This window comes from Lasiosphaeria miniovina (genome assembly GCF_030549165.1).
Source record: "Lasiosphaeria miniovina strain SMH2392-1A chromosome Unknown B0T26scaffold_6, whole genome shotgun sequence".
Taxonomy (NCBI): Eukaryota; Fungi; Ascomycota; class Sordariomycetes; order Sordariales; family Lasiosphaeriaceae; genus Lasiosphaeria; species Lasiosphaeria miniovina.
In genome coordinates, this window is record NW_026848225.1 from 1598435 (window position 1) to 1626007 (window position 27573).

The 27573-nt window shown below is 54.0% G+C and overlaps 4 protein-coding genes across 4 annotated transcripts; 1 reads left to right on the forward strand and 3 right to left on the reverse strand.

Moving 5' to 3' along the window:
• Window positions 1-2182: 2182 nt before the first annotated feature.
• Window positions 2183-4031, reverse strand: B0T26DRAFT_653126 (uncharacterized protein; the record flags this gene model as incomplete). The annotated part of the gene is made up of 3 exons (XM_060438426.1): window positions 2183-3382; window positions 3425-3864; window positions 3932-4031. 3 exons carry the CDS (start codon window positions 4029-4031, stop codon window positions 2183-2185), a joined length of 1740 nt encoding a protein of 579 aa, XP_060292760.1.
• Window positions 4032-12075: 8044 nt separating this feature from the next.
• B0T26DRAFT_406724 (uncharacterized protein) lies at window positions 12076-13390 on the forward strand. Its single transcript, XM_060434841.1, has 2 exons — window positions 12076-12269; window positions 12484-13390. The coding sequence occupies exons 1-2, from the start codon at window positions 12238-12240 to the stop codon at window positions 13082-13084; spliced, it is 633 nt and encodes a 210-aa protein (XP_060292761.1). The 5' UTR covers window positions 12076-12237; the 3' UTR covers window positions 13085-13390.
• Window positions 13391-17985: 4595 nt separating this feature from the next.
• On the reverse strand, window positions 17986-18813 carry B0T26DRAFT_678877 (uncharacterized protein; the record flags this gene model as incomplete). Its single annotated transcript, XM_060440285.1, has 4 exons — window positions 17986-18187; window positions 18305-18434; window positions 18465-18533; window positions 18624-18813. 4 exons carry the CDS (start codon window positions 18811-18813, stop codon window positions 17986-17988), a joined length of 591 nt encoding a protein of 196 aa, XP_060292762.1.
• Window positions 18814-24567: 5754 nt separating this feature from the next.
• On the reverse strand, window positions 24568-26654 carry B0T26DRAFT_721619 (uncharacterized protein). The gene has a single exon (XM_060442557.1). The coding sequence runs from the start codon at window positions 26509-26511 to the stop codon at window positions 24886-24888; it is 1626 nt and encodes a 541-aa protein (XP_060292763.1). The 5' UTR covers window positions 26512-26654; the 3' UTR covers window positions 24568-24885.
• Between the last annotated feature and the right edge of the window lie 919 nt (window positions 26655-27573).

Genomic DNA, 27573 nt, shown 5'->3' on the forward strand with positions numbered 1-27573 from the left:
AACGACGAAGATCTTACCGTAAGCAAGCTTTCCCCGGTAACATCAAGTAATTTGTGTTTAAAGCTGTCAGCGCTACCAGAAAAAGACACGAGACAAGCGTATGACCCCGCTTCCATGTTTTCCCCCTCCGCAGTCCTTTTTTTTTTCTTCTTCTTAGGTATGGGGTCTATAGACAATTTTCCGGCTTCTTGAAAGCGGAACCTCTACACCTTGCATAGCACTAAATCCTGCGGAAGAGAACCCCTCAAAAAACTACGTTGTGTCTTGTTCGTAGTTATGTACCTATACAACCGCTACTATATTAGTAGAGTTGGTGGCATGCTCGAGAAAAAAGGGGGCGCGGAGTTTATTACGACCCCCTCAACCTAAAAGGCAATGAATGGCCAACTTGACTTTCTGGGTACCTACGTACACATCTACATAGGTAAAGTACCTAAGCATCTTAATCTATATTTAGGTACCGTGGCTGTCTCAAAGACAAACACTTCCTAAGTAGCTAGCTACTAATGACTTGAAACGGCGAGCCATCTCACCAAAAAGAAGTAAAGAGGTTAAAAAACCAAAACGGCCCCCATAGCATGCGAAAGAGCATAAAGAGAAGGAAAGGGGAGGGGGAAGAAAGAAGAGGTGGTAGACCGAATCAAAACCAAACAACACACACCACACCACACACACCACCACCACCGGGCAGCAATACCGATATTGAGGCGACCGTTTGTGCATCCCCACGCGGCATCTGCCCGCAGCAGCAGCAGAATTACCTACATATACACACATACATACCTCCTTACGTAGATACGTGGACCGAGGGGCGCGCGTGTGGTAGTGGAGGACGAAAACGAGGAAGAAGACGGTACGCACACATCAACCACGCACACACGGCATGCTTACGTGTATATAGATAGTTTGATGACGAGACTTTCCACCAACCTACCTACCCATCTACTAGCAAAACTAAGTGCCTACGTTGCAATCGCGGCATTGCGATCACGGGACAGCATGTTAAGAAACACTCGGGTAAGGAGGTAAGGTATGGTAGCTTTTAGCTTCTGACAATCGTGGCCTAGGTTCAACCCTCCAAGTTACCTGTCTGTGTGCCCTTTCACATGCTTCCGTCCCCACCCCCTTTCTAGGCGGTAAGCAACAGCTCAGACGCCAGTCAACAAGCTAACTCTAACTTGGTTGCTGGCTGGTTGCAAGAGAGAAACAGACAGGCAAAGTCACAGTATTCACCAATGTTATAATCGTCAAGATTTTGTATGAATGAATTCTTTTAGTTATTTTTTTCCCAGGTTGTTTGTAATTTTGGGGGTTTTTTTGTCCCTTTTACCAAGTGCATCTCCTAGTTTTGGTCGAGGGAGAGCCAGCCTTTTTGTTTTGGGTTAGGGCCCAGGTCATGTCGGAATCCTTTTGGGTTCCGCCCGTCCCATCATCGCTGGTCAAAACACTTTTCCCACCGATAGTTTTCTTTTTCCCGTGGAAAGAAACGCACACGTCCTGCTCCTCAACCGCCTCCAGACTCAAATAGCTTTGCTCTCCCTCTTCGTCTACCCCACGGCGTGGCGCAGAAGGAAAATCGGCCAAAAGACAATGGTTGCCCACTTGCTTCAGCCCTAGAGTACACACCGCCGTCCCTTTCCTCCTGCGCAAAACCGATTATGTCGCCGCCCCCAGTGAAGCTAGTGAGAACATGTGATACGAGTAGAGCTCTGGCCGTGGCCAAAGCAGAAAATTGAAAGGCAACCGGAGATCGTGGTATCATAGTGATGAGAGAAACGCCGCTTGATGAAAATAAAAGACGCAAATGGATATCAAACCGGCCCATCCGGTAAATTAGGGCAGTGATGCCGTCATTGTAAACATCGGTCCCACCATGCCAGCCATCCTAGACCGAGGACATGAGACCATCCGACCAGATGCATGGTATTAAAGGTCGGATTGATGCGTCCAATGAGCGAGCCGACCACACAGAGCTTGCTGTGGTCGACTCAGAAAGATAAACGCCAACCAGGTCATGCATTATGTCGTTAGAGTAATCGCTCGCGATGCTCGGTTCAAGTACACATGGCAGCTATACTGTCTGCCTGATGCATAGTCCGTTGACTCTCGTGCACGTCTTGTAGTGAAGTCGGGATATATGCAGTAAAGAGGTCGTGAAAAGTGTCTTGTTAGGGAATGGAAATCACCAGCCTTGGGCATGGTAGCCGGTGAATTGGTTTTTGCTGAAATAGTTGTCCCAGCTGCTGGCGTTGGCATCATTGTCTTTCATGTAGGGCCTCTCCGGGTACTGATTCAAGTTCGCTACGTCCTGAGATGTGTGGCGGCGCTTGAGAACCGCATTGGCCGTCTGGCTCTTCTGCGATCGCTCCCACAGCAGTTGCCGGCGAAGGGACTCGGTCAGCTCAGTAGCGAGCATGTTGCGCCTAGTAGTGCGAGGAGACAGTGCAGCTTGGTAATGCAGGCCCGTGGCAACGGCATTGATTGGTTGCGCAGCAGATCTGGGGATCTCGTTGATAGACCGCATTGGTGGCGGGCCGCGGTTACCTCTCTTCATCATGAGCGGTGCTTCGTCCGAATCGTTAGGAGAAGCAACCAAAGAAGGACCATTGAGGTTGGCTCTCGTTCTGGGAAGCGCCGACGTCGACTGAGATGCTGCGTTGCCCAGCTTCTGGGGCCGACTGCTCCCTTGCGCCAACATGAGGGTAATGAGAGATCTTCGCGAGGTGAGGTTGACCTTGGAATCTACGCGCTGAAAGTTGAACTTTTCATCGACACTCGACTTCCCGCTATCCTCGACCGAATCTTCCCAATCGGACGAGTCATCGTCATCGTCAATGGCGCTCTCGTCGACGTAGTCGGTCTCCGACTGTTCGCTAATGGCAGACGAGGCAAATGTCTGGGTGACAACTTGGTTGCTGAAGGAAGCCGTCTTCTTTTGCGCGTTGAGTGTCGAGCCGGCTCTAGGGATGTGGAGAGCACTCTTGAGCGAATCGTCGGCTTCCGATGAACCACCAACCTGGAACATCTTAGATTTCTGTTGGGGTACCGGCACTTTTCGCACATCGAGGCTATGGTCCTTGTCGCTGTACGAGTCGTCACCGGAGCCGGAAGAGCCACCAAGGGCGAACTTAGCCTGTTGCTTCTTAGGCTGGACAAGCTTCGGCGCCGGGGCATCTGTCGGCTCGGGAATGGCGCTTAGAGACGGAGAGTTTGACGCCTGGGATGTAATGCGGCAAATGGGCAATGAGGACGGAGAAAACCCGCGCGTGACAATGGTGCGGGGTCGCTCCATTGCCTCTTGTTGCAGTGACTCCACTGAGGTAGTCTCTGGTGTTCGGCAGGGAGATTCTGTCGTCGTTGAGCCTGATCGCTCGGTTTCGGCCTCGGCCTGAGGTTTGGGAGGGCTCAGAGGCTTTGCCTGCACTTGGGGGAGTTTTGCTTGCACCTGTGGGAGGGGCGATGAGATGGCGGGGAGTGGGTCGTTGAGCGAGCCTTTAGCCTCGATGATGGAAACGACCATCTTCTCCAGGTCGTCGGAAGTAATGTGTCGCTCCCTACCGCGGCTGCGGCTGCTGGCGCACGAGTCCTGGCGTTGGATACGCGGGCGCAGTATGTCGAGGGGTGCCGATTCTGCTGTAAAATCAACCGCCTCTTCATCCGCGACGGAATCGACGCTGCCAGAAAGCTGAGGAACGTCGTCGGTCAGAGATCGGGGTGAGCGAATATCTTTTGGCTGGGTAGTAGCAGTCGACCGGAGAAAAGCTTCGCCACTCTCGCAGCAAAAGGTTTCTCTGTTCCAGAGGCGCCAGCTCAAATTCTCGAGTCTGCGTCCTTGGGCAACTGAATCACGGCAGCGCGCAAAAACTGTACATGGCATTTTGTCAGCCACCAAGGGCGAGAGGGTGGCGAGACACAAAGACCAAAAACTTACCTGTCCACATGCTAAAAAGGTTCTGAGGGTTTGTTGTGTCAACTTTGTGGATGACGTTGGCGTCTACTTGCAAGACGGGCGTCTCTAAAGACAAGGGCATAATGACGGCGGTGGCTGCTCGATTTTCCGAGCGGGTGCTGAGTTGTAGTCAGGACGAATTGTGACGGTTACTTCGCGACACGATCGCGAATGTCGCCAGACAAGAGGTTTCGTCCCGAGAACGAGCTGAAGCGATCCTAAGATCAGCTCTGCACCAAATGCGGGCTCTCTGGAAATCGAGATTCGGCAGTTCCGCTTCGTGTGCGAGACTCGAACGTCGGGAACTTGGCTTCGTCGTCCTCGTGGTTCGAGCCAAAGTCAGTCTCACTGTCGGCTGCACCGTCTTCGCGCTTGTGGCTGCTTGTTGGTGGGTCTGGTCGTCGAATGCGCGCGCACTTTCGTTCGGCTGCACTGAGTTTGTCGATTGGGGGAAGAAATGCTGGATGCAGGCGTTGATCGACTCGGTATAGATGGCCTTGTTGAATACTAGACTACAAGTGCAAATGCAGCTGGTGTTAACAACGATGAGGTTGTCGAGCAGCACTATGTTGCGGACACGAGATGGAGAGGGAGAGAAGGTGTGGTGGGGAGCGGGTGTTGATGTATATGGCTGTTGAATGGAGGTGGAGGACCAGGGCCCGGTTGCTCTGCGTTGCGTGGGATGGTCCAGGGCTAGGGAATAAAATCAACTACCTGAGGTACTCGGTACTTGTACAAGCCCTCTAGAGGTCCCGACGTACCTAGGGCAGACTGGCAGGGGGCATCGTAGTGGAGGGGTGGCGGCGGAGGGCCTCGATAAAAGTGGATGGCCCAGCAGGGGTGACGGGCGTAGTGAAAGTACTGGTCAGAAGTCTCTCCTCCGTCCCCTGGCTAGTTTTTTTGCTGCCCTGTCTCGTGCCTGGGCTGCTCCTCCCCACTCTTTGCGCTTTCTCCGCCAGTCTACCCGAACTTTTCCACGCCCCACAGCTTGCGGAGACTCCTTGGTCGCTTGTATAGGTCAAAAGTGACAGTCTCGTAAAGCCTGGCCAAAGAGGCCGAGAACGCTGCGTGATGGCCAGGAAGAGCCAATGGCCCGCCCAGCCCTCTTGCCTCGATTCTAGGTCTTACAGGCGCTTTTAGGGAATGGTGGGAGACATTCACACCGCAAGGAAACAGCAGCGGACCCCAGCCCCGCTTGCTTGGAAAGGCAATATGATGTGAGATTACTGCCCAAAAGGGCATAAGCAGAGATGGAAAGCCTAGGCCATTTAGGGCATTTATAAACTGTGGGGTTCGGGGACTCTTTCGGCGTTGTGAAATCATGCGGCGTTTCGCAAACGGCGCACTAAACAAGGGGCAAATTAAACCCAGAAAGTTTAGCTAATACCCGGAATGGAAAGATGGCGACGATGGCTTGCGACCAAGCTCCCAAAAGGGAACCATTAGTCCGAACAAGGCCAAGCGGCCGTATTTGGGCTCCCTGGCGTTGGGCTTCCGGGGAAATCTCCCGGCGGACAGGTCGTCGCAGCGTTTTGCATATTGAGGCGCCGTTAAAGTTGTTGCTGGCCGTCGAGCCGTCGTCCTTGGACTCACTCACCTCAGTTGAAGTCAGGAGGCAGCCTTGCCGTCTCCCAGCAAAGTCAGGTGTCCCAGCTGGGGAGCCTAGGCCATTTCCCCGCAAATCGCCACGCCTAGCACCTGAACTCGGCCCAGCACCCTGCTCCTCACCTTGCTTGGTTGTTGCAATTGAGGTTCACCACATTGGATCTCAAGCCAACCGCCGTTACTCCGCACTCAATCCCGCCGACGGCCCACGGGCCTGTTGATCATCCAGCCCGTGATCACGAGCGCGTCTCGCGAATTGCACTGTAGCCTTGGGGCCACTGGCTTCATCAAAGTGAAAACAATGCCGCATCGATCCTGTCTGCATTCGGTCGGCCCAGTGGAAGCGAGGCAGCAGAGACGACGAGTCACGCTCATCGTTGTTTGCTGCATCATATCACGAGTGTGCCGAACGCTCATTGCGCTGTCGTAGACCTCGGTGTCGCCAATGGAATGTCACTTGTCAGCGCTGGAGCGCTGGGGACAGGCTGTCAAGCACACCAAGCGACTAGGGTTCTGAGGCCTAATTCGTCACTTCAGGGCTCCCTGTGGTCGAATCGACGGCGGCAAGACGTGCTGTGCCGGCCAAAGCTGGCTGTGGCGAGCTGGGCCTCTGATGACTAGTCTCGCCCGCTGGGTGATATCTTTTTGGGGGTTGTCGCTCCCCCCTATCAGCTGACACCTCGTGATCCGTCCATTGCTGGCGGTTGGTTCCGCGAGCCGCGGCCATTAAACGAGAGCAGGCCCCGACGATATCACTTTGGCCGCCAGCCAGCCATGCACGTGCAAAAAGATGCTGCCGCTGCCGTTTAGCATGAAGCTGTCGCCGCACACGGTGCCTGCCCCGATTCACACTCGCGGCAGGCTTGCGTTTCCCCATTGCCTCCCAGTCTCATCCTCATTATAGTATCCGCATCACCCGCATTTACACATTACAAAGCAAGGAGCGCAGGAATTGAGTTTTAGAGAGTCCACGATGCTTTATCTGGACGCTGCCAATCATCCATCAAGTCGTTGGCCACGCTTTGTGGACGATACCGGCCTCTGGCCTCCCACGCCTTGAAACGTTACGACCAACAGTCGACTGTCCAAACAGGCCCAATGTTCTCTGGTTGCATTCACGACTCTTTTGCTGTTATTTTTCTTTTGTTTTGCCCAGAGAGGGAAGAGTGATCAACATTATCACAAGTTTCCGCACGCTATGCACTAGTAGGTGACCAGTCGGCTGATGCCTGTCTTTCTTGCTCCTGGTGCCATGAAGTTCTGAACTTGCTGTACCGTTTCGTTCACCCCACGCCTCAGGGGAGATGGATGGGCTTTGAAAGGCTGGGAGAAGTTAGAACGGAGAACCCTGCCGTCGTCTTCATCCTCCCGGGCTCTCGTCCCTTCTACGAAAGGCGTTAGGGGGCCGGGTGCCCGCCACGCGAACCGTGACGATACGGCAGGCCCCAACAACCGTAATCTCGTTGGACTCCCTGCCAGCGGAAGCTGCCCGGTCTCTCCGGTGGTACCATAATCGCTCTTCCTTCCAAACCGAGACTAAACTACCCTGTCGTCGACAAGCGATCGCTCCCAAAAAGCCCCATTCCCGGTTTCACCCACGATGTTTTTTCCACATCTCCCATGGCCTTGGGAAAGCTACTGCGCGCTGAAGCCGTGGCACTGGGTCCATAGGACGCCTGAGGGAAGTTGTCGTTCGGATTCGGAGGCTTTGTGGGTCGTGTTGGCATGGAAGGCGACAGGGCCCTTCCATCGCTGAGACTTCGCAATCACGACTTCGGATGACGAAGTGGAAGAGGGAGGAGGCCAAGAAGGGAGCGGGAGGCACCCGGAGCCGCGATGGCAGCCGCTTGGGCAAGCCTCGTCCAGAGTACAGATTCCAGGGCAGGCAGATTCAGTTCCGCAGTTCTCTGGTGAGACGGAAAACCGCCATCATCCTCCGTCACGTTTTGTTGCAAGCCAGTGCGCATCACCTCATGGACTCGGTGCGACACTTGACCCCGAAAGACATTCCGGAATACTCCGTAAACGACTCTCAGACGGGCAGCGCAAACATTACAAGACAATAAACAAACAACTTGTCGCATTCCCTACTAAGCTTGGTAAACGGTGTTCTGGCTAGGCACAACCACTCGGGACGTTGAACGGAGATGGTCTGATTGCGTTTGGGATTCCAAGACGGGAGGTTGTCGGGGAAGCTGGGGTAACGAAGCCGGACTCGGGTGGGATTCCGCCCCATGGAAGCAGACCGCAGGAGAAGCTCATGTGCGACGCAAACGTGATTGATCAGCTCCTAGGCTTTGGGATATGGAAACTATGCTCAGAAGCCCGGGTTTGCACTAATTCAGGTTGGTGTGTAAAGTGCGATAGGCTGTGTGCAAGGATGTTGAAAGGCAGCCACCCAGCCTGGCAGCTCTCGGGGACCAAAAATGATGCCCTTGGTAACAGGCTGCCAATGGTTGGACCATTATTCCCCACTCCCAGAGCTCTGGGACGCTCTCACGCTTGGAGCTTAATCAAGCTAATCTCGTCCCCGGGAACAGGTTCACGGGGGGGTTACACGGGGCCACCACCAGAGCCGGTTTCGCCCAGTCAGAAAACTTGTGAGGCTTGATATTTTCGATAATGTACCTTCACTATTACCATGATTATAACACCTGTTCGAGAGCTCAGTTGTCACATCTGAGACCTCACGAGGCGCGATGCAAACCCCTTTTGCTTCTCAGCTCGATCTGTGCGACTCAGGAGTCGGCGGCGGCATCGAAATCGCTCATGGTCTTTTGACGCGTTCAACCCGCCACCATCAACTCCCCGTTAATTTCTCGTCTTGTCGGGAAACTGCGGGAAGACTGAGCATTGGGATTGGGGGAGGCAGGTCCCGGTGTTCGGACATGCGACCACCGAATCAGAGCTTTACCCCGCGCCCACATGGCCAACTCGCTCGCCCACCCCCACGGCCAAAGCTCGCGCTTGGCAATTGTGAATCCTTCGCAACCACACCTTCTCACTTGAGGGGGGTTGCATCACGCTCAGGGTTCGAAACGGGGGAGGCTCAGGGTGGAATTGACTTCTCAACGAGGCAACGCCTTCCAGCGCGAAGTGGTCAGGAGTCGAGTTTCGCTAATGCGATATTTTGATCGTTCGACTTCTGCCCCCCAACCTGCCCCCATGTTTCCCCATTCTACCTCGGTGACAGGTTTGGGGGGATTGGGGAAACCGCGCTTCGAGAAACAGGGGGGGTTTCGTTCTTTAATTTGTTCACTGCTGCCTTTTTACCAATTGCTCGTCGCGTAAAGAGTGGCTGCACGTGGTTTATATTGCCTCCCCGCCTCTCTTTCCTTTCACCGTGACAAATGCGCTTGATGTTACCCGGTTGTGGCGAACAGAGGATCGCTCGCACGTGTGCGTGTGTGATCTGAGCAGTTCGCTTTACGGTCAATGAGGTGCGTGCGTGCGTGCGTTTGTCGAAGACGATCAATCATCGATACTTACCTCCCTAGGTAGTTTGTCATTTAAAATCTGAGCAGTTTCCAGACCATTCGAGAGGGCGAAAAAGGTGCAAACGTCGCCCCGGGCGAGAAGAACGTCGAAAAAGAAAAGACGAAAAGACCACGAACCTTTTCGGGATAACGTAACGGAACCCGCCGATATCACGGGGCGGAGAAGAGGAACGCGGAGGAAACATGAACACGGGTCCGCCAAAATGTGAGATTGGTGTTGCACACAAGCGCCACGGCAACAACAAAACCCCCTGGATCGCGGATCTCCTGTCTTCCCGAGGATCTGTCTGGCCCTTTGAAAGCCTCGGGGGGCTCTCCTCCTCTTCCCCGGCGGGTGGGGCATACCCTGTCCAGTCAGACTGTCAGCCAGTCAGCTTAGCAAGAGGTCGAGATTAGAAAATGTGAGAAGTGATAGGTATGAAGAGCTGACAACCAAAATGGGAGTAATGCAGCCCCAATTTAGCAAAAAAGACAATGTGACTTGTCTCTTGCTTACCGCCCCAATTACGATCGTATTCGCTGCCAACGGTTACACGGCCGGCTTTCGCAGGTTTCTTGAGCCAGGCTCTCTCCCCAAAAAGGCAGAAACGCCACTGACTTCACAGCCTCCACTGCCTTGCGCGGAAGCGAAACGCGCTCTGAGCCCAAAAGCCAGGCCGGTAGTTGAGCAAATTGCGAAGCCAAGCAACAACCCACCTAGCAGAGAGCAAAACCTGGTTAGCGTTTCTATTTCGCATATATAATACAACAGCGGAGAGCGAAAAATAGCACAACAGCCTTAAAAGAGGGTTTGAAACTTTCATGCAAACTATTTCGTTTGAGGAGGGTTGCGTTGGTTCAAGTCGGTTGCGCTTTGGTCCATCCGCCCCCTCCTAAGCGTCGTCCTTCTCTCCCCGCTTCCTAATCGAGTGAGTGAACAGACGAAAAGTAGGACAGGGGCAGTTCCAAAGATAACTCGTCCCAAGTAGAAGGAAGATACTCTAAACACGCAATGCCATTGCCGTTTTGCTTACGTTGTGCTTAATTGAGGCTTGCAACAACAACTTGCTACCAACGGCGGCAACCATACTACTGACTCGACTGGGTTTCTTAGTTACCCAGACAGAAGTATTGCTTTCGGAACGGTTTGGGAATGAATGACTATAGGGTCGCATCAATTCGGGGAGCAGGCTCTCACTATCTCTCTGCATCGGATCTCTTGACAACGAGGCTCCAACATCCCAACATCCGAGCCATTGGCTATGGACAACCCCTCAACCCCTCTTCCGAAGCCTCCCGGCCGCCTCCCTTTCCCGTTTCGTTCATCGCCGAAGATCTCTCGAGGTGGTGCCCGGTGGTGGTGGTGGTGGTGGCGGTTGCTTGTTTGTTTGTTCGTTTCGGCGGTGAATGTCGGTTCCGTTGGCAAGAGTGTATCAGGTTGAATAGAAGTCAGCAGCAGTTCCCCCAAACCCCCACGTCATCCATACGCGGTCATACAAAGACCCATCTTCGTTCCCAAATCTGGCATCAGTCCGAGGAGGGGATTTGAGGGTGGGTAAGAGTATGCGATATTCCAGACGGTATTCCCTTTTATATGGCCTGTGTGTGTGCCAGATGCGGCTATCCACTGACAGGGGGTCGAACTCTGAGCGGAGATGACGGGCACCTGCAGCACGCAGTGAGCAGCGGCAACCAGCAGTCACGGTGCTCCAGGCCACGCAGCATGCACATTGCACGGAGTATGTGATAGTAATAATAGGTAGGGGCCTTTTTCTTTTCTTTTCTTCCTTTTTCGTTTCAACAAAATAGCAAACCGGCAGGAATAATGTTTGATTGCCTTTTCTTGCATGAAGCTTTTTTGATCCTCCTGATACTTTCTACTCGCGCTGCTCTGTAGGTTGTCTCCCCTTTGACCCCACGGCGGCGCCATGTGCGTCGCAATTCATGTGCTCGAGGTACCTCCGTATGTACAGAGGTACTCCGTTTGGGAGGGTTCCTCTGTCTTCTTTTGCCGAGCACTGCTTCATCACACTGCATTGTTGAGTTACACAAAGTCTCTACTCCGAAGGGAGAGAGAATGGGCCATGGCGCAGAAGGAAATAAAATAATAATTGCAAATCAATTTTCTGTCAACCTGGTTTTAGGAGACGTCCATGGTTTTCCCTCCCATCGGTTTCGACGCGTTCACACACACATGCACACGCACGCGCCACAACTGCAAAACGGAAGCAAACTAGAGCTTAGAAAAGCTGGTTCGTAACCAGCACCGCGAGACGCAAACGCCCGTCTCCCGTACGTAGGCGAAGAATGAACGAAGCCAACAACCCTTTCCGCTTTGCGAGACCGGCGAATGCAGCAACCCGAAAACAAGCTGCACGCATACCTCCCATGCCTTGCAAACACGGCGGCTTTGGAGTTTACCATTGCGTACGTCGAATGGGGGTTGTGTTGTGTGCGTGAGAAGTGTGTTACGTTCCGCCCCGTATGTAAGTCAGGTAGCAAGGTGAGAAAAATACGGAGCACCTGCCCACCTCGCCGGTGACGTTCGGAGTACTGTACGGAGTACTTTGTCCGGAGCATGTAAGCCGTACCGTCCGTCCCGGACAACCGCACTGCGGCCGAGAGACGGCAACGACACTGAATGTCTTAAAAACAAGTATTTTTCCTCCTGGACGTGGGCAGACGGATAGGATACTCAAAGCTGCCAATCACTGCCGTTCCTCTAGAACGCGCCCGTTGAGATTCCAACGGTAATGCGCCGGAGGTTACGTACATGTACATAAGGCAGGTCATGGCTTTTGAGAAGTCGGCCATGTCAATCATCAATCGCCAGCCAGTCACTGCACCAGAGCGAGAGCGAGCTGAGCTGAGGTGGGCCTCCTCCCTGGCCAGGCCTCGACCGCCTGTGTCCGAGTGCATGGGCCAGCCGCCGGAAATCCGATTGAGATTAGCGAGGCTAGCTAGGTGATCGACGGATACTTTGCGCACAGTACCGATGCACTTCGCAGATCCTGTCATGAGAATCACCGAATCTCGCCGAGAAAGCAAAACGCCAGTCACGCGAGGAGAGGACTGTATCCTGTGAAAATAGGTAGTTTGTCAAAGAAGGGCGTTAAAACACATTAAATCATATTTTTATTGTCCTGTTATTCCCTCCAACCATCCCATCCCATCCCTTAGGTCCCTGTCTGATGCCGGTGCGCTGGAATGCGCAAAGGACAGGAGCACAAGCATCCGGGGTAAGACCTCTCCCTACAAATGCAGTTCAGTTTAGTAGAGCCTCATCTGAGGTCTAGCGACAAGAAAAATCACCAAAAAATCGGGTAATAAAGTGCACTTGCCGTACGTCACTGGTGATGCAGCCCAGACTCAACTTCGCGCACAGCAGGCATTTGCATCCCCGGCTTTGTTACATATTTTGCTTCCCCAAACTAATCAGGGTCGGAGCAGCAGGAGAGCGGGCCCCCATCTTCGGCCCTTCCAGCCGAAGGGAGGCTGTCAACATTGGAGGCCGGTCCCGGCTTCCTGGGGCGCGGCGTATTGGTGCCGCAGAGGCATGCAGACGAGCAACGCGGATGCCATGGAGATTCCGGACCCCTTGAGAATGTGTTGCACCGTTTTTGACACTCCCTCTGGGGACATTTATCACCCCATCAAAGTGTCACTCTGGCCGTCTTTCTCCGCCCCGCATGCCAAATACAACCAAGTGCCTCTCCTCCATAGAAGTACAGGACTACCGGCAGAAACGGGTAACCATCACAGTAACCATCCAGGCTGTTCGTTCTCCGAGGTAACCAAGTGGGGAACGAGTTACTGTTTGTTGATTTCATTTTCCTTGGTTAACGCCTTATTTAGGTCCCCGGTTATATGTCATTTTGTTCTAGAATACCGTTTCCAATATACGGAAGCTCTACTCCCCAAGGCCGCCCATCCATATTTCCCGGCGGTTGCAAATCGCACAACCCAAGGTTCTAGCATTCTTCCCGTCCTCGTAGCCCGTCAAAACCAATTTCGCACCGGATCTGAAGCCGGCATGGCATGGCACGCGGCCTAGCGCAAGCATGGGAATATGGGATAGTGCCTGGGGCACACGTGTCGGCCAGGGTGTCTTTCTGCTGCTATTATAGTACGTCGCTGCTTGAGCCTCCGGGGAAGCCAATTTATCTGGTTTATACAGTACAGCGCATCGCCAACGGGGGACGCCAGACCCTTCGGCCCGGCACCTTCCATCCATGCAATCATTCCGTAACAAGCCCGCGACTGTGGAGTCCGGGGGAGCCAGAGAGTCGTTATAGACGAGCGAGACCTGGCCTACTCCGTATTGTAAAAATAAAGAAACTACAATTATTATTATTATTTTGTTATTTTTTTTAATATCCCCTTTTTTTAATGAGGCTGGTTGCCTCGACTCGTCAACAGGGCAGCAACTCCACAGATGAATGGACCCTGGTAGGGGCGGAATATCCAGACGGGGTTTTGGCTTCGCTTAATGTTGTTCCGCAGTTCCAGGTTGTGTTGAAAATTCGGACGACCGCTCGGTACCGTAGCTGTCCTATCTATGTACGTACCGTGTCCAATCCCAGAAGCTCGAATTCCCGTTACAAGTCGTGCCCGCATAGGGAATATATACCACGTGGATTAGAGAAAAGAGACACCTGTCAAGCAAATGCCTATGCGTGATTCAGAGCAGCCTCGCCGTTGCGCCGCGCACGCGACTCTCTCCTTCCTTACCTCAGTAGTAATTATCCGGGCAAGCAATGCAAGCCTCAACATTCCAGTTTTGCAGCAGTGCCCAACCGGTTTTGCCCCTCTGTCTTCGCAAAGACCTCCACTGTCGAATCCACCCGGTCTCCTCTTATTTAAAATTTTCTTTCTCGGCCTTCGGAAGGACAAGGACGAGAGAAGGCCGAAAAAAGCTTGTCCCGCACGGAACCATGCACCCTACCTAGTGTGTACCAGTGTAGCTACCCCGAAATAACCGGGGCGGAATGAAAATTGCAAGGCTGCCCTAGGCTTTGCTCCAGCAACGTGAATCACGAGGGGCACGTTTTCCCTTTTTTGCCATTGTTAAGATTCTCGTTTTTATTTTTATTTTATTTTTATTTTTAGTTCCTTGACCCCTAGTCCCTTTTTAATCCCTTTGTTGATGTGCTTGGGCCAGCGTGATCTTTCCCTGGCCGCCGGGGCATCTACCCCAGCCCCCATGACTACTGACTGATATCTTTTGACACCCAGCGCGCCGGGATCACGGCTGCCATCGGCGCCGGGTCGTGCCCCGCGTTTTGCATCACGGCTGCAAACCCCGCACCCTTATTAGTGGCAATGCCGTGCCCAACCGGACAGACCCGGGGAGAGGAGGCAGGCAGACCTATGTAAGTGGCTCGTGACCACCTCTCTCTCCTCACTTGGGCGGTTGTTCTGCTTGCTAGCGAAAATGGAAGGGAGTCACGCCGACACTTCAGTTGTCCACAGGTGAAGCTAAAGGATTAACCCCCCTTCAATGCGGACACACGTACGAAGTACACGCAAGACGTATCTTCTGCCAGGCTTGCGGCCGAAGCGGGATCGGCCTCGGCCAGGTGGGCCACCGAGCCCACCCGGGCTGAGGTGCTCGTGATGCATGGCTGCCCTATGCTCCTCCTTTACCTCCAAAACATTGGCCTAGTTCTTGGTGTTGTGCAAGAGAGGGGTTTCTTTTTGCCATGTGCACGGGCAGTAGGCGCAAGGCGGGCGAGACCATGTGCCGCCGAATTCCAGTCTAGACTCTGTGATGTAGCGTCTTCCCACATGTCTTCAAGTTCCCCGGCTCTCAGCGAGAGGGGGTGACTCTGTAAAGCCCTTATTGGGGGGGGGGGGCAGGATGAGGGGTTGCTTCTTCGAGATGTTGCAAAGAAAGCAAAATAAGAATATTACCTAGGTATATAAAATATTATTCGATTTTATTTCGGGGATATGGCCTGAGAATGGGCTGGTGAGCCCAGCATAAATTCGTAACGGCCGCTCGAGTCACCGTTGTTCCCAAGCAGAGACACATTTGTATTCCGCACATACGGAGCAGGAAATGGTAGTTGCTATTCTTCCCACCCCGTCGCTGTGTGACATTCACATTCATCGCCTCCTCGCGGGCGGCCCTTGAGTCAATCAGGCAGGCAAACCAGGGCGAGTCGGAGTGGAACGCTGACCGCCAACGGATCGGGTGAAGCGACCGTGTGTTTTCCACCAGTCATTGATTCCCAAGTCGTAAATGCATCCTGTCATGCTTCCCTCGGACGGGCCGTTGCCGATCTGATGAGCCACAGACAGATAGAGAAAGGGAGCGAGGCGCAACAACAAATCTAAAAGGCTACTACCTGGGGCTGAGCAAATATGCAGCCCTTCAGCTCCGCATATTGCTAGAAGGGGAATTAAATATTAAAAAAACGGTTTGGGCTGGCTGGCTGGCTGGCCCCAATGCACCGCCGTTATGGGCCCGTTTTTGTCGGTTGGTCGGGTCGTCTCAGGAGAACAGCCGAATGGAGGGTTGCCATCACGGGGACGACTTGTTATTCAGCCCTGTAATGCTCCTCTGCGCCCGGGGTGAAGTCTGATCGGTCTCGAGCACTTACAACACTCACCTCACTGATGTCTGCCTTGTTGGGCCACGTCGTGAGATAAATGCGTGTGAGGAGGGAAGGGGGGGGAGGGATGACGGGACGGTGCCCGAAACCCGCCGAGGTCTGGTTCTTTTCCCCCCCATGGACGTTCCATCCCATTGCGACTCTCGTGAATTGGGTTTTGGCATTGTCAAGTCCTACCCCGCCAAAAAAGATGGAAGCCAGCCGCCCCCCGTGTGTACGTCTGTGAGGTTTCTCAGGGTCCATTGGTGCGAGGAGGGTGTGGCCGTTGAGACATCAGACCCTTGGACGACCCTATAGACGCTGCCGCGTGTACGTTGTCGCTAGAGTGCGCTGTTCAGAAGAGGTCAGTCGACTGTTCTTTTTTTTTTTTGCTCCTCTGCGGGAAGGAAGGAAAAATCCCGCTCCCAATGCACATATCTTGTCGTGGGTCTACACATCCGTGGCCTGGGGATGGGATCACAGGTTCTTTCCCCAGATTCTCGGCTGCAGATCATGGCTCATGTCGACGTGGGGCCAGCGCGCAAGCGAGGCAAGCCAATGCCATTGCCGCTGGCTGGGCCATTTCCCCCGCGGTCATGTGTACCGAAATGGCATTGATTACGCAAATTCCAGCCTTCTCTTGCCGCCTGCCGCCCAGCCAGCCAGCCCGCCCACGCCACCTGCCGCTGGGAGACTCGAGACTTGGAGCCTGATGAGGAAGCTTGTACTCGTAGCAGACGCGGGATCAGGCCGTTGCTGGTTTGTTGTCAGAACCCCCGTCGTCAGTGCACGCCGTTCTACTCTTGGTTGACTTTGTCACCGAGGTGGTGCGCTCAAGTGACCGGCAGGACAACATCCTATTTGACGACCCTCCCCCGCCTCGGTGCTGCCCCAGGACGATCGGATTGTCCTATTTAATTACCTATTTTATACGGATACGTGTCCTGTACTCCGTTCAGGTGGTTGCACATCGGCTTACTTTCAGGCCAGCCGAGTCAGCACCGGAATCGATGCTCTTGCTTCCCCGGATAACACACTTGTTGACGGAGCCATACCACCCATGAGGCTGGTACTTGTGGGAATGCACCATTGAGCAGATGACATTGAGCCGAATTCGATGATAACCCCGAACTCAGAGAGAAGCAGCCATCGCCTGAGCGGCCAGTGGTGAGCGGCGAGCGGGATGGTCGAGGGTAAATTGGGCTGCTACTACGGTAATTGTCTGAAAGTTATCCGTACATGCCATTTGAGGGAGCCCAAGACGGTCACCTGAGTTAAGCGGCACCGGGAACCGTGTGAGGACGAGCATGCCGTTCGGTAGGCACTCGGGAGACTCGAGGCGCCCTCTTCCATGTGTGGAATCAATCCCACGTGGCAGCATATTGGGACGGACGTATGGGACTTTTCAGCGGTGACCACGCACACGGTACGAGTACTCCGTATTTATGTGCACCGCATTGTAGGGCCGATACTCCATGTCTTTCTGGATGCGCCAGGTGCTGTAGATACTTAGGTAGGTAATACTCGGGACAGAGCCGAATATTTGCTAGACTGCTTTGACTGCTTCGCTGTCCAACATGCAATGCCCGAATACCTTTTGCCTGACGTAACACCTGAGGTGATTGCTGGCGGGCCGATTTGTTGAGTCCTGTGATTCGAGATCGATCTAGGCAGGCGATATGCAAGCAGTGTAGATCTGCAGCGATTGCTAGCAGGGCAGGAGCTGCAACCGTCAGTCACTTGGGAGATGCCCCGGACAGAAGCATTCCTGGCAGCTGGAGGACCCGAGTTTGGCATGATGTCAGCAGCCAGTGGGGCGACACCAAACGCCGCTACTGCCCCGCAGTCCATTATTTGCATCTATCCGTTTAGCAGCCAGCAGCAACTAACAACCCGACATATCTTAGTCTCCAAAGGCTTCATATTTAACTCTCAGAGAGCTTCCTAGACACATTTGCAGTCAATGAAATCGCCAGGGGACAATTCGGTGATGGCGCACTATAACCTAGATTACAAATTGGCTTTCGGCCGATTCGACCGTGGGGACCGACCAATTCTTCAATTTCTCTAAAAACATACTTTCCTCGATCCAATTGTTCACAAACAACGCCCCCTCCCGATGGATAGGTACAGTACGGGCGACATGGCTGAGACACGGAGCCAATTCTGGTCTTGCTCGAAGCGAAACTTTTATTTTGGCATTTTTTGAAAATTCATCAATTATTTCTCGATTTGATCTTTTCTACTTTTCCTTATTTCTCTCCTACACTTTACGCCGTTCAATGTCTTCACGACTTGTAGAGCCCACGAGTTCACCAACTGCTCGGTACTCCGTACGGCCTTGAGATACAGGAAACATTCACAAGAGGCAGTACCAAATACCTCGAGTCCGGCCAGTCCGCGCAAGCCCTGGTTGGTGAATGGCCTTGCAATGTCCAGCATTACACAAGAACAGCTGCAAGTCATCCATTCCATCCCATCCGTCAGGAGCGCTGCCCTTGTCCATCTCGCGCCGTACCGCATCGACGCCCGGCTTGGCCCTTTCGTCGCCGTTGCAGATACTGAAAACTGACAGTGTTTGTGTATGTGCACGTTTGTAGGAAGTACGTAACACGCCGCAACACCGCGACGTAGCGACGGCGCGGCGCGGCGCAACAAAATCCCATGCTCTAACTCACACACCATGGTGTCGAGGCCGCGGCCATAGATTTGACGCCGAATAAGCCACTGTGAACTCTTCCAAAACCCGGCACTTGGGCACCAGTCGTCTCCACTCTCTCGACTGGTCGCAGGAGCTGTCCTCGGCAGCTCACGGGGATATTAGTATTGCCTGCGTACCGTGCATGCGAATTGTCGACCTGCCCAATATCTGCTGATCGGGGCCGTGGAGAGCTCGTCGCTCACCGGCTGAGACGGGTTTCCAGCCATTGGTATCCTCCAATCTACGTCAAACGAGACCATCGCCTCGATCGATATACGACCTAGCTCCCATCTAACCTTTTGCCAACCATTTTAGCAAGTCCGAGATGCGGGTTCCAGCGTGATCCCAGCGCCACGGGTCATCAATGGCAACGGTCTCACATACCGCTTTCTGGGCAAACCAGTTACCGTTCGCCTGCGATTTAGTGAAGTTGGCCAGAGACAACGCCTCTGCTGGTCGGGAGTCTTTCGACAGCGGTTTGGTCATGCGCGCGACTCTGAGTGGCACAGCGCTAGATCAATTTCGGTGCCACGGACAAGACGGCCCCATGCCCACGAATCCGATGAATATTGAAGCGAAGCCTGGGGGAACACAGCCCTTCTCAACAGCCACTCGTGGTAGGTTGGTTGGACGTCATTTAACACGAGTTTCCGCGTCTCCTTGGCGATCGAATGTCGCACAATGCCAATACAGACAGTTCACGGCCAACTGCTGAAGCTTTGGCTCAACAGTATGGTTTGCCACCTGGCATCGGGCTGTTGACTAGCTCCAGAGTACGAAGTAACACCACCAGTCACCACCCCCGTCCTCTTGTGCTCCCGCGTGGGGGGCGGGGCGGCAGGCAATGGGGGGAAGGGGGTCTCCGGGGGAGGGGGGTTCAAGCCTCGTCGAGGCTGAGGTCATCTGGAGAGCACCGAACAATTGGATTGGTCACGGCCAATCCCAGACCAGAATACTCATCGCAGCGACCATTCCTCCTGCTGTGTAGCCGCATCTTTAACACGATTGTTGATCCCTTTGGCGTGCTGGCTGCGGCTTTGAGAACCAGCCCCGAGAGAGTCGGTGTGCAGTGCTATCAGCTCTGAAGAATGAACATCTGACATGGGAGCTGTTTGATGGCAGGCCACGATTCCGTCCTTCCTCCGTGTAACTTGAGAGGGTGCGCAGGCAGCAATCACGTCGCCACCGCTCCGGGGAAACAGGGCTACAATGTTTCGGTCCGTTCCTTTCTTACGGCCAATATGCTGTCATTTATGAGTTTGTGGGGGTGTGGTCAGACTTACTCCCCCATCTCAGTCGAGAGGCAAATCGGGGAAGGTGAGACGGACTCGGTGAGCCTTGCCGCGCTCCTGCATAGCCAATGAGAGAGCCATTCTTGAGGCTGCAATGCTGACAGACACCAGACGGCAAGCACGGCAGTTAGATTTTACGTCTTGGCCTCCCTGCTCAACCCAAAAGTCAAATACTACAGGTCTCCCAAGACAACAGAGATGCTGAAGATGGTTGCCTCTGTGGCGTAGGTTGTATCCTCGGATACAGATACGTTATGTCTCGCGAGCAACTTATGAGGCCCACTTGGGAAAGACAACAGAAGTTCCGAGAAAAGGATGAGTGCGAAACTGCGACTTACCGATGGCTCTGAGATGGAGAGGCAGATCGCATACTTCAGTCCGATGGATATTGAGTTCTCAAGGATCCAAGACTAGGTGTGGGGTGGTACGTGGTACGTATGAAGGACTAACCGATGTCCAGAAACCACTCCGTACCTAGTATTGAGTTGTCTCTCTTCTCTTTATTATTATGTCACCTTTGTTCTTAGGTTTGGCTTGCTCTTGGCCAGTACCGTCTGTGAAACGGTCCGTCATCCCAGATGGAAGCTACCTCACCTACTTACTGGCTCTGGGCCTTTGCAAGGAAATCCGGTCCCGAGGTGGCAGATGGATACTTAATTCTCCGTACGGAGACGTGCATCGGGGACAATAAGCAACACCACCCCCTTGCGCATGCTCTGTTGCCAGCCCCGAAAAGCCAACTACGAAGTACACCGTACCGTTCCAACAGACTGGTAGGCTTTCCAGGGTCTTCGCCTGACCGCCTCTTCCTGCCTGGCAGGTTCTGTGCAGGCTGAGGCGCACCCTTCTCCGCGAAGGCTAAAGGGCCGGCTAAATCGCTTTGCTGGAAGCCCAGCCGACTGGCCGGTGTAGCTGGGCGCCCCATGTAGCGGATCATCCCAGCTAGCCAATTTACCCGGAAGGCGGAGGGCTAGGGCACACGCTCGGCAGCTAGAGCGCTTATGGCGGCGACTGCCTCTAACTTGTGGATTTGGGCACTGTTCAGAACTGACACAACACAGACAAGCACTCCGCTGCCCGCGACGGCCGAATCGGGGCGGGGCGGGATCGGCGAAGGAGAGGAAATTGGCAGACGCCTCATGACAAGAACAGACAGATCTTGTCTTCTTTGGGATCTGAATCAAGCAAGTCCCGAAGGCGCCCCAAGCGCGTGTTTGCTGCGTGACTGTTTCGCGCAACTGGCGCGTTTCGTTTCGTTTCGTCCCTCCCGCGGGCGGCGCGGGGGGGGGGGGGGGGGGGGGGGGGGGGTACGGACGGGGGTATGAACGGACGGACGGACGGACGGACGGACGGCCAGCTGATAGGGCCCGGACCTTTTTGCTCACCATGCCAGAGCATTGCGAACGAACATAGCAGAAGCCGTTCCATGGTTTGTTCTTTTCGTCTGTCCGTGTGTCACAACGAGAATGAGACGGTGAGAGGGATGGAGAGAGGTGGATGGCAAACGGCCTCAGTCGTGTCGATCCCAACACAACGCCTCTTCCTTTCCGCTCGCTCCCAGGACTTGGAAAGGGGTTGGGCCAGAGCGGTCCGCCAATGTGAAGAGCAAACGGACACAGACCGCGATCGCGCGTCATGTTTCTCGACTCTGCGACCCGCGCCAGTCGTCAGTGGTGGGCTTGTCGTCGCCATCGCGTCGTGGTGCCCAACGGCCAGCCAACACACCCAACAAACAACAGGACGTAACCTCCCTCTTACCAAGCATTCATTCCTACCTCGGGAGTTTACCATTACAAATTTTCCGAGCCTTTGGACTGACTGCAGGGAACTTTTTCTCGTCAGTCTCATTTCTCCTTCCTGGGGAAAAGGTCATCATCACCTCGTGGTTGCAGCAGCGCCGCAGTGAGACAGAACTAAATTTTAGTGTATCCTTCCTGCCGGTGTCGTCGTAAAGCAAGCCCCCCTCCCCGTCCCCCAACCTCAAAGTGGTTCAACAGGCTGTCCCGATGGTTACGTTGGATCGCGCTACGCGCCCGCGCCTCTGATACATATTCGATACATGGCGATATACGCAACTCCTTCCATAGGGGTTGTATGTACGTCACGCGTTGGTTCGCTTGAGGCTACACTACCTGACCTGACCTAACCTGACCTGACCTGACCTGACCTGACCTGGCCTGACCTGACCTGACCTGACCTGACCTGACCTGACCTAACCTGGCCTGACCTGACCTGGCCTGCTCTGGGGGCTGAAAAAAAGAGGCTCGGGTCTCTCATTCACACCCACAACGTACGGAAATGAGAAGCTGCCGCGGCGCGCGGCGGTGACGAATTTCCCAAGAGACAACGTGCGTTGTACAGAGGTGTGCCGATCGTTGATTTTGTGTTTGCTGGATCGCCGTGAAACACTTTCACCACGCCGCTTGTCTGCACCGGCCACCGGACCATGCCTTTTTTTCTCCGTCTTTCCCCTTCTCTCATTATATTCCCAGCCTGCCATCTACGTAACACTCTATCCCGAGCAACCCGAATTAGTCCAGTGTAGGTTGGCGGCGTTGGCAGCCTTTTTTATACATTAAATCGAGCACGCGCCGGTTACACGACGCTGGCGGCATGACGAGACAGGTATGGAAGGCAAGGCAGGTAGCTAGGTATGTTGTATGTTGTACCTGTAGGAAGGGAGAGTGTGTGGACAGATCTGGGCTCCGTCCGAACTTGTGTGCAGGTTGTCAGTTCTCAGTCACCGGTTGTCAGTTTGTTCGGGCGCATCCCTCTCTCTCACCACCTCCTCCCCCTTGCCTTCCCGGTTGCTGTCAGCGAGCAAACGCTGGCCGAGTCCCGAGAACCTCGCAGCGCAACCAAACCCCAAAGCAGCTCTCGCTCTCACTCTGTCTCTGTCTCTGTCTCTGTCTGCAACTCTTTTCGGCCTCGCTCGCTTGCTCGCTTCCACCCCCCCTCGTCTCGCCATCCATCCCCACCGCCTTCGGGGCGGGAAACCGGCCCAGGGCAGGCCCAGGGCGTTCTAGGCACTCGGGCCAGAATGCGTGCTAGAATATGGAATTCACTCGCCCGCCAAGAACTAGTGACTGACTGACTGACTGACCTGATGCGGGCTGGTAATTGCATTTGCTCTCTGGTTGGCTCTAAACTAACGGCGTGATCGTTCTCTCTTTTCTTTTTCGCGTCCAGCCTCCTGACTGCCGGTTTCCACTCCCTCCCTTCCTACCTATCGTTTCAGCGAGTCTTGCCTTTATTCATTTCTTGATCTTTAATCGGGTTGGTTGGCTGGCTGAGTGGTTGGGCCGGACGGGACGAGACAAGAATAACGTGGTAAGAGACGAGGATGAAATGGCCCTGGCCCTGGCCCAGCCCTTTTGTTGCCTCAGACAGACAGACAGACAGACAGACAGACCTACCGCCCCGCGTGCACGCAGTTTGATTTTTGGAAATACCCATGTAGCTCCAAATAATAATCTTATGTATCATGGCGTGGTGTGGTTATCGCGGGGTCAGTGAGGCTCAGTCGCGATCACGGGTTGCCCCTCTGAAACGACACCAGCCAAACCAGCCCGGCCGCTCTCTTTTTGCTCACTACCGACCGACTACCACCACCCCAGGCATTCAATTCAATTCACTCTGCGCCGCCTCCTCCCTCCCTCGCTCCCTCCCGTCTGCCTGCCTGCCTGCCTCCTCCTCCCTCCACCCTCCGGTAGCAGGGATGGACGGGGGCCTAGCTACCTTACCTACCACTGCATTTTTTGTTCATTGGCCTTTCACACGGGTTCAAGAATTCCGTAGCAGTGCTCTTGACTTTTCTGTCTTGTACGCTATTTCACCGTTTTGCCCGTGTTGTAATTTGTGCCTCCATGTATGTGATGTGTTGCGTGACCGTTTGCCGCGAATACGCTGACGTACGTCGTCCTTTGCAGGGGAAAAGAAACAAGAGAAAAGAGAAAAGCAAATATGAGAGAGAAAAGTGACACGATACACAAAAAAGATGAGAAGAGAAGCAAAAAGAAAAGAAAAAAAAAGAAGAAAAAAACTCACCGAATATCGCCGGCAGACTTCTGCCGTCTCTCTCTTTCTGTGGCTGACGGCCTTACTCAGTTTGCCGGCCGGATATCTCGGGGGGATGGATGGAGGCAATGGAGGGAGGGAAGAAGCCGTGTCGTCGGTCGGCGCTGTGGCTGCTGAGCTGAGCAGCTCGCCGTGCCGTTGGTGCGAGCAAAACAGACAGACAAACAAACATGAGTTTGGAAGGAAGAGCGAGTAATAACTCTCTCTCTCCCTCTATCCGTGCCGGCGTCATCTCTGCACACACACCGACCGACAGCGTCTAGTCCGATTTTGGAGAGCGAAGCGGTTGCGGTTGCGGGAGGAGAAGGATGAGGAGGGGAAGCGACGCTTGGCAAGTTGCTTTTTTTTCTCGTCTTCGGTAATACAATTGGTAAAAAAAAAAGGGGGGGGGGAATAACAATAAAAAAGAACCCTCGTCAATCCCTCTTTGCCTGTTGATTTTACGCAACCAAAACAGCGAGCGGCAGGAGGTTGAACTTCTACACCGTCACGCAATTGCACTCGCGGTGGGGGGTTGGGTTGTGATACATGTGCGGGTCTGAGAGAAAAACAGACAGAGTAGAAGAGAAAGCAGTCTAGTCTAGTCCAACAAGAAAAGCAGGTCAGGTGTCGAAGAAGAAAAGGCCAGGTCGAAGCGAGAATAACGGAATAAGACGACACCGGTTTCTGTTACCTGAAGCGATGTGATGAAAGGAAACTAGCAGCCAGTCAAGCGAAGGCAAAGCCAACACCACTCACTCTGTCCTTCCCCTCTTTGACGCGAGCTCCAGTCTCCGCAATCGGTCGGGCAGGTTTAAGCAATTGTCGGCAACGCTACAAACTTGTCGTCGCCGTAGCTCGAGGGGGAAAGGGGATGGGGACCGGTCAGGGGCATTGTCAACAATAATCCGCAAGGCACGGGAAATACAGACGAAGAACAGCTGCTTGTTGGCTACCAAGCCAAATACCCCATTCCAGTTGACAAACACCACAAGATAAAGTTGAGTGCACCGCTACAGTTCTTATTTACACTGACTTTTCAGACCAGAACTTGCTTCCCTGCACAAAGACATTTCCAGGCAGAGTCTCTGGGAATTTGAAATGAACCTACCAAATTAAGTACGCCTTGTTGACCAAGCGTTGATATTAAACCCCCTTAAATCATACCCAAAGACCTGCTTTGCTTTCCAACCATTCTTTTCATCCCATATTAATGTGAAATCTGCACGGCCACTACCGGAAATAATGCCGCGCCAAGTATTGAAATCGCAAACTGCCACGACGAGATGGCGTTCCACATGGCGCTTTGGGGTGCTGAAATATTCGCCTGGTCAACCGATGTCAATACAGTGGGCATGGCTTCGAAGTAGTCGCCCGCGGCCATGACAAAGCAGAGCCCCATGCCTGCAGCAGCAGCAATGTTGCGAGTCGATATGATCTTGCCCCTTCTTTCCTTCTCTTTGCCATCTCCAGCAAAGGCATCGCTCGTCTCCTCTCCCCACGCCATAGGCTGTAGCCAAAATGCAACGACATATCGGGCGGAGGCAAAGCCGATCAATAGTGACGAGTAGTATCTGAGGTATACCAGACAGGCCCAACGATTTGTCATGTCGGGGGTCGTCATACACTCTAGAAAAGCAAGGTGGCCCGCGGCAACGCCCATTTGAATCGTCGACGACAACACCCCCCACGGCACGACGCGGTTGACCAAAGGGAGTTCCACCGACGAGAGCGAGTCCTTGCGATGACAGTAAGCCGCAACGCGAACGGTACCTTGAGCAACAAGAGCAATGGCGCTGGCCTGGGAGAGACCAACATAGCCTGAAAAATTGGCACCCAACAGAACGCAGTAGCCTATGCTGCAGAGGAGGCTGACCACCAAGGGCAAGGGCAGCTGTGTGGGAGCTGCGACGGTTGTTTTGGTCTGGAGCTTTTCGCCCAACAGCACTGCCGAGCCGGTGGCCTTGCTCACATCCTGTGAAGTGCCAGTGGTGGGAGAGGCGGCAGTCAACTCTCTCGAGGTTACGCAGCTCCCAACCTTCTCCGATTCTAGCCCGCTTCCGGCATACAGATATCCGATCTGACCGATGGCTTCGAGCAACAAAAAGCTCATTGACATGCAGGACAAAAAAGTGCCTCTGTCGACTGTACTTTCCATGGTTGGGCTGAGAAGGATGACGGCTCCGGCGAAGACAAGGCCACCTTGCATGCACATTCTGGGAGATTTCTGTTCTGCCTCGGCTGGCACAACTGAGAACCTCACCAGACAAGCCGTAGCATGGGCACCGAAAAGGCCAGCAATCACGGCTTGTAACGAAGCCCACGCAATGCTGTGGATCTCGGCTTTGGAGGTGAGGTGGTTTACGTTGGCCTCGTATATCCACAGCGCCGAAACCTCGGTGCAGACGATGCCGAGCCCCAGGAATATACCGAGAAGATTGATTTCCCAGTTCCCAGCAACGATTAATTTGGTGGGACTCCCAATTCTAACGGCAAGTAGCTCTGAGCGGGTGAGTTCGCGGGCCGACATTCTGAGCATGTATAGAATGTAGATACTCATGGCTCCAACGTTGAGGACGAGAGCGAGGCTATTCGTCCCGCCCTGCAGCGACCAGACAATGGCAACAAGAGCTCCCGTGACGCGGAACAACACGACATTCAATGTAATGGCAACTGACAGCCAAACACTGAGGCGTGGGGTGAGGCGGCCATGCATCTTGAGCAGGCGGCGAGAGTTGTTGGCAAACTCGGAGAGGAGCGTTGCCCAGATGAGGTACATCTGGCGACGCGGAAAGTTCCAGGCGAGGATCCCAATCATAGCAGCAATGCTGAGCATATGGTGCACGACAAGCTCGGGGATCGAGACGTAGTGCGGCAACTCCTGGACGAATAGAACAGCCCGGCAGCCCCAACACCACTGCTCTTCCGCGCTGAGGGGCCTCGCAAGGCCGGCGATGTCGGTCTCGGCGGACGTCGTCAGTAGAGCCGTCGTACATGCCACCATCGACACGGCCTTGAATATTAAGCCGAGCCATGTGCCGAAGTATAGATCGTACCGCCTCCGAATGTCGAGCTTGAGGTCTTCAAAAAACTCGGGGTTGACGTGGCGCACGATGGTCTCGGCAGCAAGTCTCAACAAAACCCATGCCGTCAGGCCGGCGAGAAAGGGAACAAAAGGGACCTCGGCCTTGGTGCTGACGATGCCTAGCTGCAGTTGTGAATCCATGTTGTTGCTCGCTCTAGCAGCGAAGCCGGCTGGAGTGTTGAAACGAGGATAGGCTTTGCTTAGGGAGGAAAGTCTGTTCGAGGACGATGTCCCATGTCAAGCAAAAGGAGAATACGTAGTGGCCTAAAGCATTCTCGGGCTGCCGAAAAAAGCTGAATTAGCCGACGTACCCAAAGGCATGCTGTAGCAAGTACAGTATTGAATTGAATGAGGACCTCGGTGGGCGGTGTACGTGTGCCGGGTGCTCAACGTGAGAAGCTCTCAGCTTGGAACCTTGTTGGGGTGTTCCTTCCTCGGTTAGAAGAGGAGACGAGGCGGTTTGTTCAATGGCGGCAAGAACGCAAGGACATAAGAACATTGCAGGAAGGAGTAGCCCCATTTCTCCGTAACGAACTTGGGGGAAATGCCCATCCCAGGGGGGCAGCTGCCCATATCTATGGTAGTCTTCCACATAATAGCCGTCCGTGGTGACCTCGATGGTCTTCCACTTGGCCACCAACGATGCGCCTAGAACAGCCTAGGATATAGGTTTGGGCGTTCAAGCCATACTTTGGGCTCGGAAAAAGTGAGTCGGCGTCGAACCTTAAGCGAGGTCAACAACAGCCACCGCCCCGCGATTGTGTCAGGACGGATTCTTGAGGGTCGCACTTCGTCGCATAATATGGCGTGGTT